The following is a 14033-nucleotide window of genomic DNA, read 5'->3' as shown; positions in this document are numbered from 1 at the left end:
GCTCCAAGGGCTGGAGAACCTCTGCTTTGGGGTTGTTCAGCCTAGGGACAAGAAGCTTCTAAGGAAACCAACTTGGGGCTTTCCAGGGATTAAAGGGTTTTTTTAATAAAAAGGGAGAGCAACCTTTTACATGGGCAGATAGTGATAGGTCAAGGGGGAATGGTTTTAAACTGAAGGAAGGACGGGTTACATTAGAGAAGAGAAAGAATATTTTTACAGTGCGGGTGGAAAAACACTAGGACAGGTTCCTGACAGAGGTGGTGGATGTCCCATTCCTGGAAACATTCAGTGTCAGCTTGCATGAACAACCTGATCTACTCAAAAGATGTCCCTGCTCATTGCTATTGGTCAAGATGCTTTTAAAGGTTCTTTGCACCTCAGACTATCCTGATTCTATGATTTTCCTGTTATGGGAAATGCTGGCACATCAGTTCCCACTTTTTACATGATCCAGAATTACCTTGGGGTAAAAACAAGTTTATGTCTAGATGTCTGCCTTCTAATTTTGTACACACAGTAACAGAGAAGTCCCTCCCACCACAGATTTACTACTACCCATAATTGTACATTGCAAGCAGGCACAGTGCAGTGCGTGGGTGACTCAAACCCTGGCACACATCCTCTTCACAGCTACTTATAGGAAGGATGAAAATAAACTTCTTGTTGAATTGAACATGATGTTCTGGCAACAGAGATGCCAATTTAAGAGGCAGAGCCTCTGCCTCCTGATGGGCAGCAGACACAAGCAGCTTTATGAGAAGCAAAACCAGGGTACTCCCATTTCTCCTCCCTTTGCCTGGGCTGTGAGAGGGATCCTTCCCATCACCTCCCTTCCCGACTCATCTGCAAAACCACCTGACATGAGGAACAATCAATGCAATTGCTGCTGGCTACAGCTCATTTACTGATGGCTGGATTGATTGTTCACTTGTCAGTCCAGGGCCACAGGCACATGCACGTGTTCAGGTCCACCCAGTTCACTCCTCCCTTTGGAGGAGATCATCAGACTCACATGGATCTTATTAACACCAGCAACAGGATTCCAAAGTGTAACTTTTGGCTTTAGCTACAAATCCAAAAGAAAATCAGTTTTGTGGCAATCATATACACAGATACTATGCAACAGATTCTATGAAAAAATACATTTGGGAAACAGGAACACGTTTTGGGGACACATAAGAAACCATACAAACCTGAGTTGTTTCTCATTGGATTCTGCTTGAATGTGCCAGGCAGGTGAGATACAGACTAGTAAGAGGAAGGAATGCCTAGAAAGGGAGGACTGTCTGAGGTGTGGGAAATCAGCATAGCCCCATATGCACATGGGGGGGCTGTACCTGTTCTAAATTGGTCTCTGATCAGCCATTCTGTGCCCACACCTACAAGCCCTCAGCCTGCTGTGGCTTTGCTGGGATGCAGCTCCCACAAGGAACAAAGCAGACGGTGCTGAGGGTATTTGTGAGGGCAGAGGACTTGGCAGCAGCTCCTGCTCACAGGACACACTGATGCATTGCCCATCTGACAGCAGCCCCTGGGTGCTGGTGACGTGCAGATCCTCAGCCTGATGAGCACTCAGTCACCTGTACCTGTCCAATATGATCAATCCTTGTATAACAGTGGTCCTGAGACATTCATTCTCTTCAGTGTGGAGGAGACAATCAGGTAGTGTGAAGCAAATATTGATCTCCTGATCAGCAGTCAGAGGCACATGTGTGAGTCGCTGGGCTCACAAACCTGTGACCTTGCTCCAGAGGGGATGAGCCCATTGTGGCTTTCCCCACACTCCAAACCCACACCTGCACCTGTGCTTGTGTCCAGCACCATCACTGCAGGGCTCTGATAGCAGAGGGAAGCCTGTTTTGCTGCAATTGTACACTACACATGCTCACCAGGGGAAAAAAACAGGCACCACAGCTCCCCTGCCTCTCTTAGAGCCGAGGGAGCACTCATGGACGTCAGAGGATTCCCATGTGCACCTTGCAGGGGGAAAACAAATACCTCGAGACCATGTGCAAACTCTGAGCACCTGAGGTGCACTGACACCCAGAGCAGCTGGCTTTACCTGCAGGGTATTCTGGAGAGAACCACAGGTGACTGAGCTAACTTGCAATGACCTGCTCCTCTCACCCACAGGAGTAACACTGGGAGAACACAGCAAGCAAAGTCTTTGGCTTCTGAGAGATTATAATAAATGCATATTATCATCTCTCTGAGCCCAAAATACTGGAGAAAACATTCTAAAGGTAGTCTGAAAATATGCCCAGAATGCTGCCCAAGCTTCAAACAACTGAAGAATACCTGCTGCTTTGAAGGTTTATGCTCACTTTGCACAGAACAGTAACAAAATCTTTGCAATTTTTCTGAACATGAGAAATAGCTGCACGTGAAGGGCTGTGTGTCCATCCCCTTTTACCCCCACACACTTATGGTGACTACTTCAGTATTATGAGAAAATGTTGGTGTCTGTCCAAACCTGGAGCATCTCTGACACATGTGCAGCAATCTCTGAACTGTATCCAGACACCATTTACAGCAGAGTGGCTCTGGTGCCTCCAGTTGTGTTCAGTTTCCCAGAGGCAGCTGCAGTCACCTCTGAGGTGCTGCCAGTTCAGCTTCATTTACCACTGCTCTTGGCATCTCTTGGTTTAAACTAACAGGGAAGCAAAATCCTGGACTGAGCACTCTTAACATGAGACATGGCAGTTCCATTGACATTGTGGGGGAATCTGGACAGAGGCAGGACCAGTCTGCAAGTTACTCAAGCATTTTCAAGAAAGGTTCAAGACCTTCCCTGAAAGAACTGGCCCCACAGGTGCTCAGAGGGAGAACTCCTGCTTCACCAGACAGCACAAAAATACCCAAACCTAGGATTTCATAACACCCAGGAAAGTAAGAGCATTAATTAATTTCCCGGAAGCAAGAAATAGAAATTGAAATCAGCTGAAAGGAAATCATTACTGTCACACAACAGAAGTGGTGGACTATGTAAGTGCTCCCCATGGAGCTCACAGTCACTTTGCTGAGGTGAGTCCACGTGGGACTGTGAATCCCAGGGTAAAAAAAACAGAAATGGAAAGCACAAGACTCACCCAGCCAGGACCACGGTGTGTTGCAGCAGTGCTGGAGCCTCCTGTCCACCTCAGCCCTTCCAAGAGCCCCTCCAGCCATGGCTGCTGGACAGCACAGCAGCCCCCGGGTGAGCCCCAGAGCCGTCCTCGCCCAGGGACAGCGACTGCACTGGATCCACAGGACATGAGCCAGGACTCTCATTCAAAATCACCTGCACCTGCCTCATACACCATCCTCTCTCTGCAAAGCCTGTGGAGACCATCCATAGTCACGGAGGGCTCAGGTTTTAGCTTTCACAGAGGCTCCTTCACAGCACGCGTGTTTCATCCTCCAGAATCACACACTGGAGAGATTCTGCCCTGTTCTGGGGTCTGCTGATAATTGTTATTGAGCTGGAGTTTGTTTCCTTTAAATATGAGATTTGAGCATGCCGTGCGTGTCTCCTCAGTGTCTCCGTGCCCTGTTGCTGTGCTCTGAGGGGAGCCGGGGCTGTTTCCCCGGGCCGGGCGTCCCCGAGGGGCGGCGGCGATCCCGAGGCCGTGGCACTGGCTCTCCGCAGCGATGGACAATCCCCCCGAGGAAACTCACTGAGCTCAGCCCACAGGGTGTGTGTCTGCTGCTGCCAGAGGCAGATTTTACACGGATCGGCTTCAGGGGAAATGTGAAATAAATACCCAGAATTAGAACACCTGTTGCTCAGAGCCTGCAGCACCCAGAGGACGGCTCAAACAGAGGCACAAGCTCACCTGAAATGGTTTCCTACATGAAACCATTCTCCTGGCAGGAGCCCTCAGAAGATGTCTGTCGCTGTGTGGCTGTGGCTGGCTGCAGGGGGGCACTGAGGGTGCCGTGCCCCGCTGTGGGGTGCCGTGCTCCATTGTGGGGTGCCGTGCTCCATTGTGGGGTGCCGTGCTCCGCTGTGGGGTGCCGTGCTCCGCTGTGGGGTGCCGTGCTCCATTGTGGGGTGCCGTGCCCCGCTGTGGGGTGCCGTGCCCGCTGTGGGGTGCCGTGCCCGCTGTGGGGTGCCGTGCTCTGCTGTGGGGTGCCGTGCTCCATTGTGGGGTGCCGTGCTCTATTGTGGGGTGCCGTGCCCCGCTGTGGGGTGCCGTGCCCCGCTGTGGGGTGCCGTGCTCCATTGTGGGGTGCCGTGCCCCGCTGTGGGGTGCCGTGCTCTATTGTGGGGTGCCGTGCTCTATTGTGGGGTGCCGTGCTCCGCTGTGGGGTGCCGTGCCCCGCTGTGGGGTGCCGTGCCCCGCTGTGGGGTGCCGTGCTCTGCTGTGGGGTGCCGTGCCCCGCTGTGGGGTGCCGTGCTCTATTGTGGGGTGCCGTGCTCCGTTGTGGGGTGCCGTGCCCCGCTGTGGGGTGCCGTGCCCCGCTGTGGGGTGCCGTGCTCTGCTGTGGGGTGCCGTGCCCCGCTGTGGGGTGCCGTGCCCGCTGTGGGGTGCCGTGCTCTGCTGTGGGGTGCCGTGCTCCGCTGTGGGGTGCCGTGCCCGCTGTGGGGTGCCGTGCCCCGCTGTGGGGTGCCGTGCTCTGCTGTGGGGTGCCGTGCCCCGCTGTGGGGTGCCGTGCCCCGCTGTGGGGTGCCGTGCTCCGTTGTGGGGTGCCGTGCTCCGCTGTGGGGTGCCGTGCCCCGCTGTGGGGTGCCGTGCTCTGCTGTGGGGTGCCGTGCTCTATTGTGGGGTGCCGTGCCCGCTGTGGGGTGCCGTGCTCCGCTGTGGGGTGCCGTGCTCCATTGTGGGGTGCCGTGCCCCGCTGTGGGGTGCCGTGCCCCGCTGTGGGGTGCCGTGCCCGCTGTGGGGTGCCGTGCTCTATTGTGGGGTGCCGTGCCCCGCTGTGGGGTGCCGTGCCCTGTGCCATCCCCCCCGCAGCACCCACGGGGTCTCGCTCTCAGGGGCGATCGGACGAGGCAGGGGATTCACTTCACAAAGTGGTGAAGTCCGGCAGAAAGGGGGTCTGGAGCCCCGAGTCGCCCGGGGCAGCTCAGCAGAGCCGTGTGGCCCCAGCCCCTGTGACCCCATCACTGTCAGGGCATCTGGAGCCCTTCACCTTCAGCAGCTCCCGGGCCCAGCCACCCCACGGCAGCTCCAAAAGTTGTTTCTGGGCACAGAGAGGCTTCTCCTGAACAGTACAAATAACAAATAAACCCAAAACGTCCCCGGACCTTGATAGCAACAATGTCAGAGGTTGTTGGCGCTTCTCGTTTGACTGTGACTCTCCTTGGTGTTTTCACTCTATTCACCTTCTTGAAACCCTGTTAGAAATTTATTTTTAACTGAAGTCCGTGTCTAGTCTTGTGACTGTGACGCAAAGTTTGGAAGTGTGGTTTGTATCTCTGAAAACCCCAGGAAAAACCCTGCAATGCTCTCATGTCTGTTTGCACCTTTGCCTTCTGCTGGGGGTAAAGCTGAGGGTGTGCACAGAAAAATGGGCACTCGCATGTATTTATCAAAGCCAAAAGGGAAACAGGGTTTAAATAATCAACTGTCATACATATCATATATAAATATGGAGCATTCACACAGAGTCATAGAATCACATTTATATGTATTTGCATTCTCATACTGCTCTAATTATTTTGTTAGGCTTTTAATCTCCCAGTTTAAAAGGGGTCTCTGAAATGTAATGTACACATCTGGGAGAATCTATCAATCTCACATGGCAGGGCTGTAATTAAGAATGGCAGAGAGAGAGGCAGGTCTGGTGGACCTTTCATTTGCAGATGAGCTCTCCAAGTAAGTAATTCTTCCCTGATTTATATCATAAGATGCACTTTACCTGTTTCAAACGAAACCTAGCCAGACTTGTGTAATTTCTGAGACATGAAGGGAAATGAAGGAGGAGTCCAAGGGTAACGGGAATTAAAAATACGTGTTTAAAGTCCTCAGTTTCAGCATTCCTGTTTCAGTTTGGGATTATTGCAACTTCAGCTGCTGGAGTATCTGGTTTATTACTCCAAAGAGAACTCAGAGGTCAGGAGAAAAGCCTCAGGTGATACAAAGCATTAGGTAGGAAGAGTGAGAGTTAGCTGTAGGTGTTTCTGCACAAGAAATCATCTATTTGAGTTTTCTGCTGGTGTGAATTTGGTGCAGTAGTTGTGGTGCTTCCTGCTGCCAAAGATGAGAGTTTTTCCAGAGAGTTTAATTAAAAAAGGGGAAGGAATTGTTGGTCTGATAACATATGACCACAGTGTTGATTTGGAAGGTATATTGGGTAAGGCTTACAAAACAAAGAAAAATTAGAATCAGGTAATTTTACTGGGTTTTTTTTTTTTCAGTTTGTTAACAATTACTTCATCTTTCCATCTGCTGTAGGTTTGATAAAATGTAGATCCTGTTACAGCATGACTTTATAATTATTCATTTATTCCCTATACCCAGCAGAGGAATAACTGCTGCAGTTTGTAGTGTGGTCCCTGCTCTGAGTGTTTCTTTGTCTCTGTAACTTCATCTCCGGCTCGGCAACATCTGCTGAGAGCAGGGGATGAGAATCCTCAGCGCTGCCAGAACGCAGGCCAGGAAGCATCGGAAACTCTTTCCGATCTGCCGGCTGGATTATGACATGAAAGCCAGCAAATGCAGTGTGTGTGTGTCTGTGTGTGTGTGTCTGTGTGTGCCTGCCTCCAATTACCTGAGATCCTCTGCAATATCACAGAGCCTCGTGGGGGAGTCTCATTTAGTATGCGCAATAAAATCACTGTGGCACCGATCATATGATTGGAAGCTTCAATCCTGAGGCAGCACTACAGAAAAGGGGAGGTGGAACCAAGACACTCCGTTCAGACAGCGCGAGGCTGTGAGCAGCACACGAATTGCATTCAGCAGGCAGGAGCAGAGCTGTGGAAACCACAGGAAAGCTTTATTTCTGGCCAGTCTGCCTTTGGTCAGGATGCACTGCTGCTGTGAGTAGAGAAAAGGAAACGCGCTGCTACGTGTGATTAAGAGGTGAAGGCAGTGATAGAGGCAGAAGATCTCAGTGAAACTCCTTTGATAACCACTTTGAGAGTGAATTTTACCTCTGGAGAGTGCTGGTTCCAGCTGACTGTCTGGAAAGTGTCATGAAAAGGATGCACATTCCGAGGAAGCGTTTTACTGACAGCAGAGCAAACTAGAGGAGAACTTCTACCTGCGTTACTGGCATTTGGGAAAAATAATATAAGAAATAATTCTCTGCCAGGTTTCTCTTTTTTTTCCCCTTTCTTCTCCACGAGTCCTGGAGAGAGCTTTTGTAGTCCCCTTCCGAGGAAAACACCTACCAGAAATCAGAATTCTACAGACTTTCCAAAGAACAGGCATGGTACAAAATGTGATTTTGGTGTTTTTCCGCAGGCGACTCAGCCAAAGACCTGCTGTTGAGGAGCTAGAAAGAAGGAATATACTGAAACGTGAGTACTTTTCTTTTTCCTAACGTATTTTATGTGTGCTTGTTGAAATCAGTGATTGCATTTCCAGAACATATTATTTTTAAATAGACAAATTAATTCACTGGGATAATTTTCTGTACCTAAACATTTTAATTTTTCACAAAGACTTGCAATTTTAGGACAAAAAGAACCCTTCAAGTTCAGGTTTTCAAATAATTTTCATTCTGATTCCACTGTTACTGGTGTCCAAGAGGGGAACACAATCCGAGTGTCACAATGCCATGAGAATTGGAGTGACATTTTTCAAGACACGGATTTTCCAGGCAAACACTGAATAGCACTGACAATATAGTGGAAGGGGGAAGCATCCTTGCAGAAATGTAATTCTCCCCAGGCCCATTTGTTCATGTCACTGGAGATCTTCCCAAAGCCAAGTCAAAGATCAGCCTGAGATATCAGAGTTATTAGAGGGACAGTCCCTGGCCTGCTACAGGCGCTGCCACAGGGAAGTGTTCTCAGCATCTCTCAGATTCACAAGGCACAACTTGCAACTCCTTTCCTAAATGTTTCCAAGGGATCAAACAAGTGCTGAACACAAGCTCTTCCCTTAAAACTGCTGAATTAGGGGAAGGTAAGAGACAGCTTTGAAATTGACTCCACTATGGATCTCCAAAGGGGGAATCCATCTGCTATTTAGTGTTGAAAGAAAAACCCCAGGATGATGTGAACTATAGGTTCTCATTAAACAAACATAAAACATAAAGATACAGAAATCTGTCACACAAGCAGTGCTACCTACACTGTTTACTTTATATTTAATCATGTGATTGTAATCCACTAGGAAAAAATGTCATTAACACTGCGTTACCTAAAATTTTATGTCTCAGAACTTTCTTTGTGATTCCTAGGGATAAACCTCATGCTCTTACTATTGAAGTTATTTGGGATTTCATTTCAGTTTTCACTCAAAGGGATTCCACAGGCAATGTATATTGGATATGTATATAAAGCAATATTTTCTGTACAGTTCCAATGCACAGATCACACACAGTAAAATGAGCTCTATTTTGCATGTGCAGAGCTCAGGGAGGAAAAGGAAAGCCTGTTTGTAACATGAGTGGGTGAACTTGACGAAACTTCACCTGTCATGTACCAGAGATGCAGGAAAATGCAGTAACCCAAGATCCTGAACTATGTGGGGACAGATTTTCAAGTCAGTAACCAAGAACTCTGAAAATCTGTTTCTTTGGGGTTTTTTTTCCTGGCTAAAGAAAAGCTGATCTCCACTGAAAAATCTGTTCCTTTATGTTTACTTTTTAGAAGTGTGTTGGTTACATCCTTAATCTGGGTTAAACTGACCAGTTTTAATAATAAAAAAGTTTGAATACATTCATATAATGAGCTTAGAGAGAGATAAAGCAGAAAGAAGATAAAGCAGAATTAAAGATAGTTCCTGGATACCAGCTAAACATACTGGTCTCGATTTGTATCTCATTTAAAGAGCTCCCAGCATGGAGCAAATTTATTGACTTCGATTGAGTTGCTCAGGCTTTATACAGGTTCAGAACTACTTCAATTTTGTTTATCTCTGCCATTATATAGAAGGCTGAGTATCCTGTAGAGCTGTAGCAGTATAAAAGCCCTTCAGTGAAATCTCCACAACCTCCTCTAGGTGTAGTAATGGTTTGTGCAGTTTTAAGTTGTGCATTTCCCAACATCTTTGATGTTCATAATTGGTACTGCTGACAGAAGTTCTTTTATGGACTCAGAATTCACATTTTTACAACTCTGGTAAAAAAAAAGAGAAGCATATGACAAAGTACAACTACTGTCACTTTAAAGCAAATCTCAGCAAGATTTCAAAAAGTGATTTCTTACCTCCTTTACGGAGTTGTTTCTGAGATAAAAGTAATACTTAAAAAGCAAACTTAAAGCCAGCACTTTCTTACAATGTTGTTGATCTTCCAAGTCCTTTAACCACAGAAACATTGCTGGCTTCCCACCAAGCATGGAAAGCAAATGAACTAAAATCACAGCCCAGGTGTCAGATGTGTCCTTGCTGTACTCAACAGAAAGCTGAACTCACAGCCAAGAAGGCATCTCCTGAACCCCGCTGCACAATCCCTGCTTCATTCTGGAGTCAAGGAGATGCTTTAGTGTCACACAGAGCTGAGAGCTCCCTGAGGAACTGGCAGGGCTCAGAATGAGTTCCAGCTCTGCACAGGCCCCCTCAGAACTGGGAGCATCTCTGCTGAGATTTGTAAAACCAGCCCTCAGCAATGAATGGATCTGTGTGGGCAGAATGATGGTGATGGGAAAAGCCTCTCTGGGCTGTCTGAGTAATAATGCCTGAGTTCTAGAATCCCTTGGCAGCATTTCATATCAAATCTCAGGGTTTTTTTGGTTTTGTTTGTTTGTTTTTTTTTTAAAGGAACTATTTCTTTTATTTCTTGGAGCTGGAAATAAGCACTGAACCCAAGTGAACAGAAATAAATGACTCTGCATTTAGTATATTTGGAAAAATATATTTTGATAAGAAATGTGTATTTTTAACTTTTCTTTGGGAATTAGAATCATAGAATCAAAGAAGGATTTGGGTTGGAAGAGACCTTAAAAATGATCTGTTCCAGCCTCTGCCATGGGCAGGGACACTTTCCACTGGACCAGGTTGCTCCAAGCCCTGTCCAATCTGCCTTGAAGGCTTCCAGGAAAGGAGCAGCCACAGCTTCTCTGGGCAGTTCTCTAACAGCATATCACATCTTTAAAAGCCACTAAACCACAGAAAAATATCTATTTTAATTTTTAAAAATGGCAAAATCTACTCTAAAATGGGTGAACTAAAGCTGAATGAATAACTTCTTCAGCTATCTCTAAGAATACCCTCTTACTTTTGAAAGCCTGTTCTCCTTTTACACGTTGCAGACTGAAATAGCTGCTCATCCCTGACACAGCACCAATTTTAGCTGACCTGTTCTCTTTACATTTTGTGTCTTGCCACTGAACTGTAATGCAGCACATTACAGTATTTTAAATTCATTTGATTTACATTTCTATCCTAGCCAGGTGGAGCTATGCACTACTATGTTATTTTAAATAGACTTGATTGCATCTCAGTGTCATCTAATGAGTGCAAAAATCAGGGAGGAAAATGCTCCATTGTTAAAAATAACTTGGAAATCCATCTGCAGTGCTAGTGGGTTTTGGAGGCGTAGTAGAAATCACGTGTGTGCTTTAACACTGGAAATACCTAATGCAAGTTGTATAATAAACCTCACGGTAGTACCCAGAGAATCCCTGAATGGTTAAACGTTTTTCTCTGGCTCTGCAGCTTTGTTCAGGTCACGGGCTCACGCCTTAATTTAGTAACAGATAGTACTGGGAATAGAAACGCCATTAACTCGTTTCCTAAGGCAGGGGATCTATTTCACAGTGTTACAGCACTCCGGGCTATTTTTAGAGCCAGTGTGTAGGAGTTCTCACGGCTCGAATGTTAATAGGCACAACACACAAAGACAAGGGGGTGAGCTCAGAGCGGAACTCCGACAGGGAGGAGAAAGGGGTCTCATGTCAGGGAAAGCCAAGGTGCTGCTCAGGGCCAAGAGTGATGCAGCCTGAGAGAGCAGGACTGAGCACAGAACAGGCTCTGCCTGGAGCTGCTGCAATGAGGCTCCTCAGCATCTGACAGCACGAATGGCTCCAGCAGTATGGAGAGCAAAACAGGATGATTGATCAGCTATGGAGTGTTTTGATTTTCCTTCTGAAGTTTATCCGAGTGGAGCGATGGTGTGGCTGCTGTTGTTTCATTAAATCCCCGTGGAGTTCAGAGCTGACATTGGCACCAGCACGGTGTCCTCACAGAGAGGTGACTCTGTGCTCCAACACACACCAGAGATGCACTGAATTACCAAAACACACAACTACCAGCTGCTCACTTGGCTGTGCTCATTACTGCCTGGAACTTGGGAAAACACCAAACTTCCTCATGAGGAAAGTCATCTTTTTTTTTATATTCTCCACAGAACGAAATGATCAAACGGAACAGGAAGAGAGAAGGGAAATCAAGCAGAGACTGACGAGAAAGGTAAAATCTTGCAATATCTGCTATTAGCTTTTAGAAATTTAGCAAAATTACTATAATATCAACCAGCCATAGAGGTCGTTATTACACAGATCCTCCCTTAACATGTATCCTCCTCAGCAGTGTCTGATAGCAGTGTCTGGTAATATGAATTATAGACATACCTACCTTACCTCAGCTAGATGAGATTTAGTAGAATATTTACATATAAGCTTACTCAGAAAATGGGTATTTGTTTGCACACTGCATATTTTCAGCTCCATTACTGGAAAAGGACTTTTTCATTCTTTGTAGCACAGCAGTCTCCCTGCTGAACACCAGATCTGCTCCCTTAGTGCATTTCTTTTGGCATTTAAAATATTCTCAGAATAAGACCTTGTTGTTCTGTTCTTAGAAATCCTAATGGAATCACAGACCAAATATGCTGATAACTTGATAAAGCTAGACTGAAATTCTTACAGTGGGTCTAGTGCTGAGATCTGCCTATAGTAGAACATCCTACAGCATCCAGAATCATCCAGAGACCATAAAAAAATCCATCATGATTTCTGTATATTTTGAAAATAGATTTTATCAGTATCTGGCTTAAAATATTTTCTTCTTTTGTCCATTATAAAGGCACCGTGCTGTAGCCCACAGCTCCATTTAAACCATTATTGCTCTGCTAGCTGTCCTCCAAATGATGAAATATTTCCCTGGAGTTTCCAAGGGTTGGGTGGTTTTCCATATATGCAAATGCACACTGAGTCAAGATGAAAAAAAGCAAATATTGCATTTTTTACTGATTCATTTGTTATTAATCCTGGTTTTATTTCACAAACCTTCTGAATACAGCTTAACCAGAGACCTACAGTGGATGAACTGAGGGACAGGAAGATCCTGATTCGATTCAGTGATTATGTGGAAGTGGCAAAAGCGCAGGACTACGACAGGAGAGCGGACAAACCATGGACACGACTGTCAGCAGCAGACAAGGTACTGACACAAGCACAAAGTTCTGCTTTCTCCTTGCTTTGTAATGATACATCACATTCTTAACAGACTTTAACTTCTGTGACATTTCATCTCTGTAAACTTCACCATGAATTTTTATGTTGAAATCATACCAACGTCATAAAAAAGCCAATTTAGTACCCGAAAGGCTTCGACCCACCCAAAAAGGTGGATACAATTTTTTGGGCTCCTACTCAAAACCAATTCCAGCCTATAGAGTGTTAATCTTTATTCTCAGACTGGAAGTTTTGTCCCAAATAAGCAAAAATTTTCTCTCCTGTTTCCTGTGAATGTTCCAGGAGTCACTGGACCCATATTCTCCTGAGCATAAGCTCTCATTTTGTCCCATCACATACCTGCCATGTAGCTGATTTACAGCCCAATTTAAGTGTCACATTTAGATGCTTGAGCAGTGAGAATAGTTCATCATGATTCCAGCCAGAACAGTTGGGAAGTTTCAGGGCTGCAGGAAACAGAAGGAGCAGGATGCTGGGACAATTACTGGCAAAATGGCAAACACAGGACTGTTAGCATGGCTTTGTGTTGATACGTAGATATCAAACACTTTGGTTTCCATCCAGTGAGGGACAAATGGGTTTAAAGGACTCATAGAAAAGGAACAGAGCACTTCTGCTCCAGTAGCTGTTCTCCCAAGCTCTCTAAAATGGTGAATAAGCTATTCCATAGTAATCAATGGAATAAGGATTTTATATATTGTCCTTGCATGTACTTTTATTAAAATAGACTTTTCTTGGTTTTACTGTTTCAATGGTCATGTTTCAATTAACAAGGCAGGTTTAAGAAAGTGACAGTTCTGCACATATTGGTGCCACACGTCAGGAAGTCAGGGTCAGAGCTGCACCTCTGCATTAGTGACTGAAAAATGGATCAGTTTCTTGGAAGCTTCTCTTAATCTTTAATAAATTTTAACTGGAATCCTATTAAATGTGAGACAACCAGCCCTGAGGTGTTGTTCTGTCAGAACTGCTTCTAGACAGTGGTGACCCTGTCAGCAATCAATAACAAATGAGAAGTACTGCGTCACCAATCCATACAACCCAAATATTCAGCATTTCTACCAGCAGAGTGCTCTGCTATACCCAATACCTGGTTCTTCTACCCCAGAAGACTGTTCTGCTCTGCAGGGATTTTGCTCACAAACACAAAATTATTTGTTCATTATTTCTCTTTTCCGTTCCTAGGCAGCAATTCGGAAAGAGCTGAATGAATACAAAAGCAATGAAATGGAGGTTCATGCATCGAGCAAACATTTGACAAGGTCAGTTTTCCAGCTGTTCATTTCTGCTGTCTGCTAAAAACTCTGCTCGAGTCCCAAACTGTGGATTTTACTGTTACAAGCTGGATGTGGGAGAATATGCAAAGGAGGTTAATATTAAAAGAAAACTGGAGCTTTTCTCTTCCTGAAGAGAACCCAATTTTCTCATTTTTGGGGGGGCTTTTATTAGCACGTATCAAGAAACCTGCAGATATTCTCCAGAGCATCCCTCAGCTGGCATTCCTTGCACCAAATAT

At 46.0% G+C, this 14033-nt stretch overlaps 1 protein-coding gene across 1 annotated transcript in view; it reads left to right on the top strand.

Moving 5' to 3' along the window:
• Positions 1-13816, top strand: part of PHACTR3 (phosphatase and actin regulator 3) — a 98170-nt gene extending 84354 nt beyond the window's left edge. The window contains exons 9-12 of the mRNA XM_062504967.1: positions 7395-7450; positions 11449-11510; positions 12342-12482; positions 13703-13816. Of these exons, the coding sequence (XP_062360951.1) occupies positions 7395-7450; positions 11449-11510; positions 12342-12482; positions 13703-13816 (373 nt within the window). The remainder of the gene's footprint in view (positions 1-7394; positions 7451-11448; positions 11511-12341; positions 12483-13702) is intronic.
• The last annotated feature ends 217 nt before the right edge of the window (positions 13817-14033 follow it).

Source organism: Cinclus cinclus, chromosome 18 (assembly GCF_963662255.1).
Source record: "Cinclus cinclus chromosome 18, bCinCin1.1, whole genome shotgun sequence".
Classification (NCBI taxonomy): domain Eukaryota; kingdom Metazoa; phylum Chordata; class Aves; order Passeriformes; family Cinclidae; genus Cinclus; species Cinclus cinclus.
Note: the sequence above shows the minus strand (reverse complement) of the source record. Positions and strands in the feature narration are given on the sequence as shown.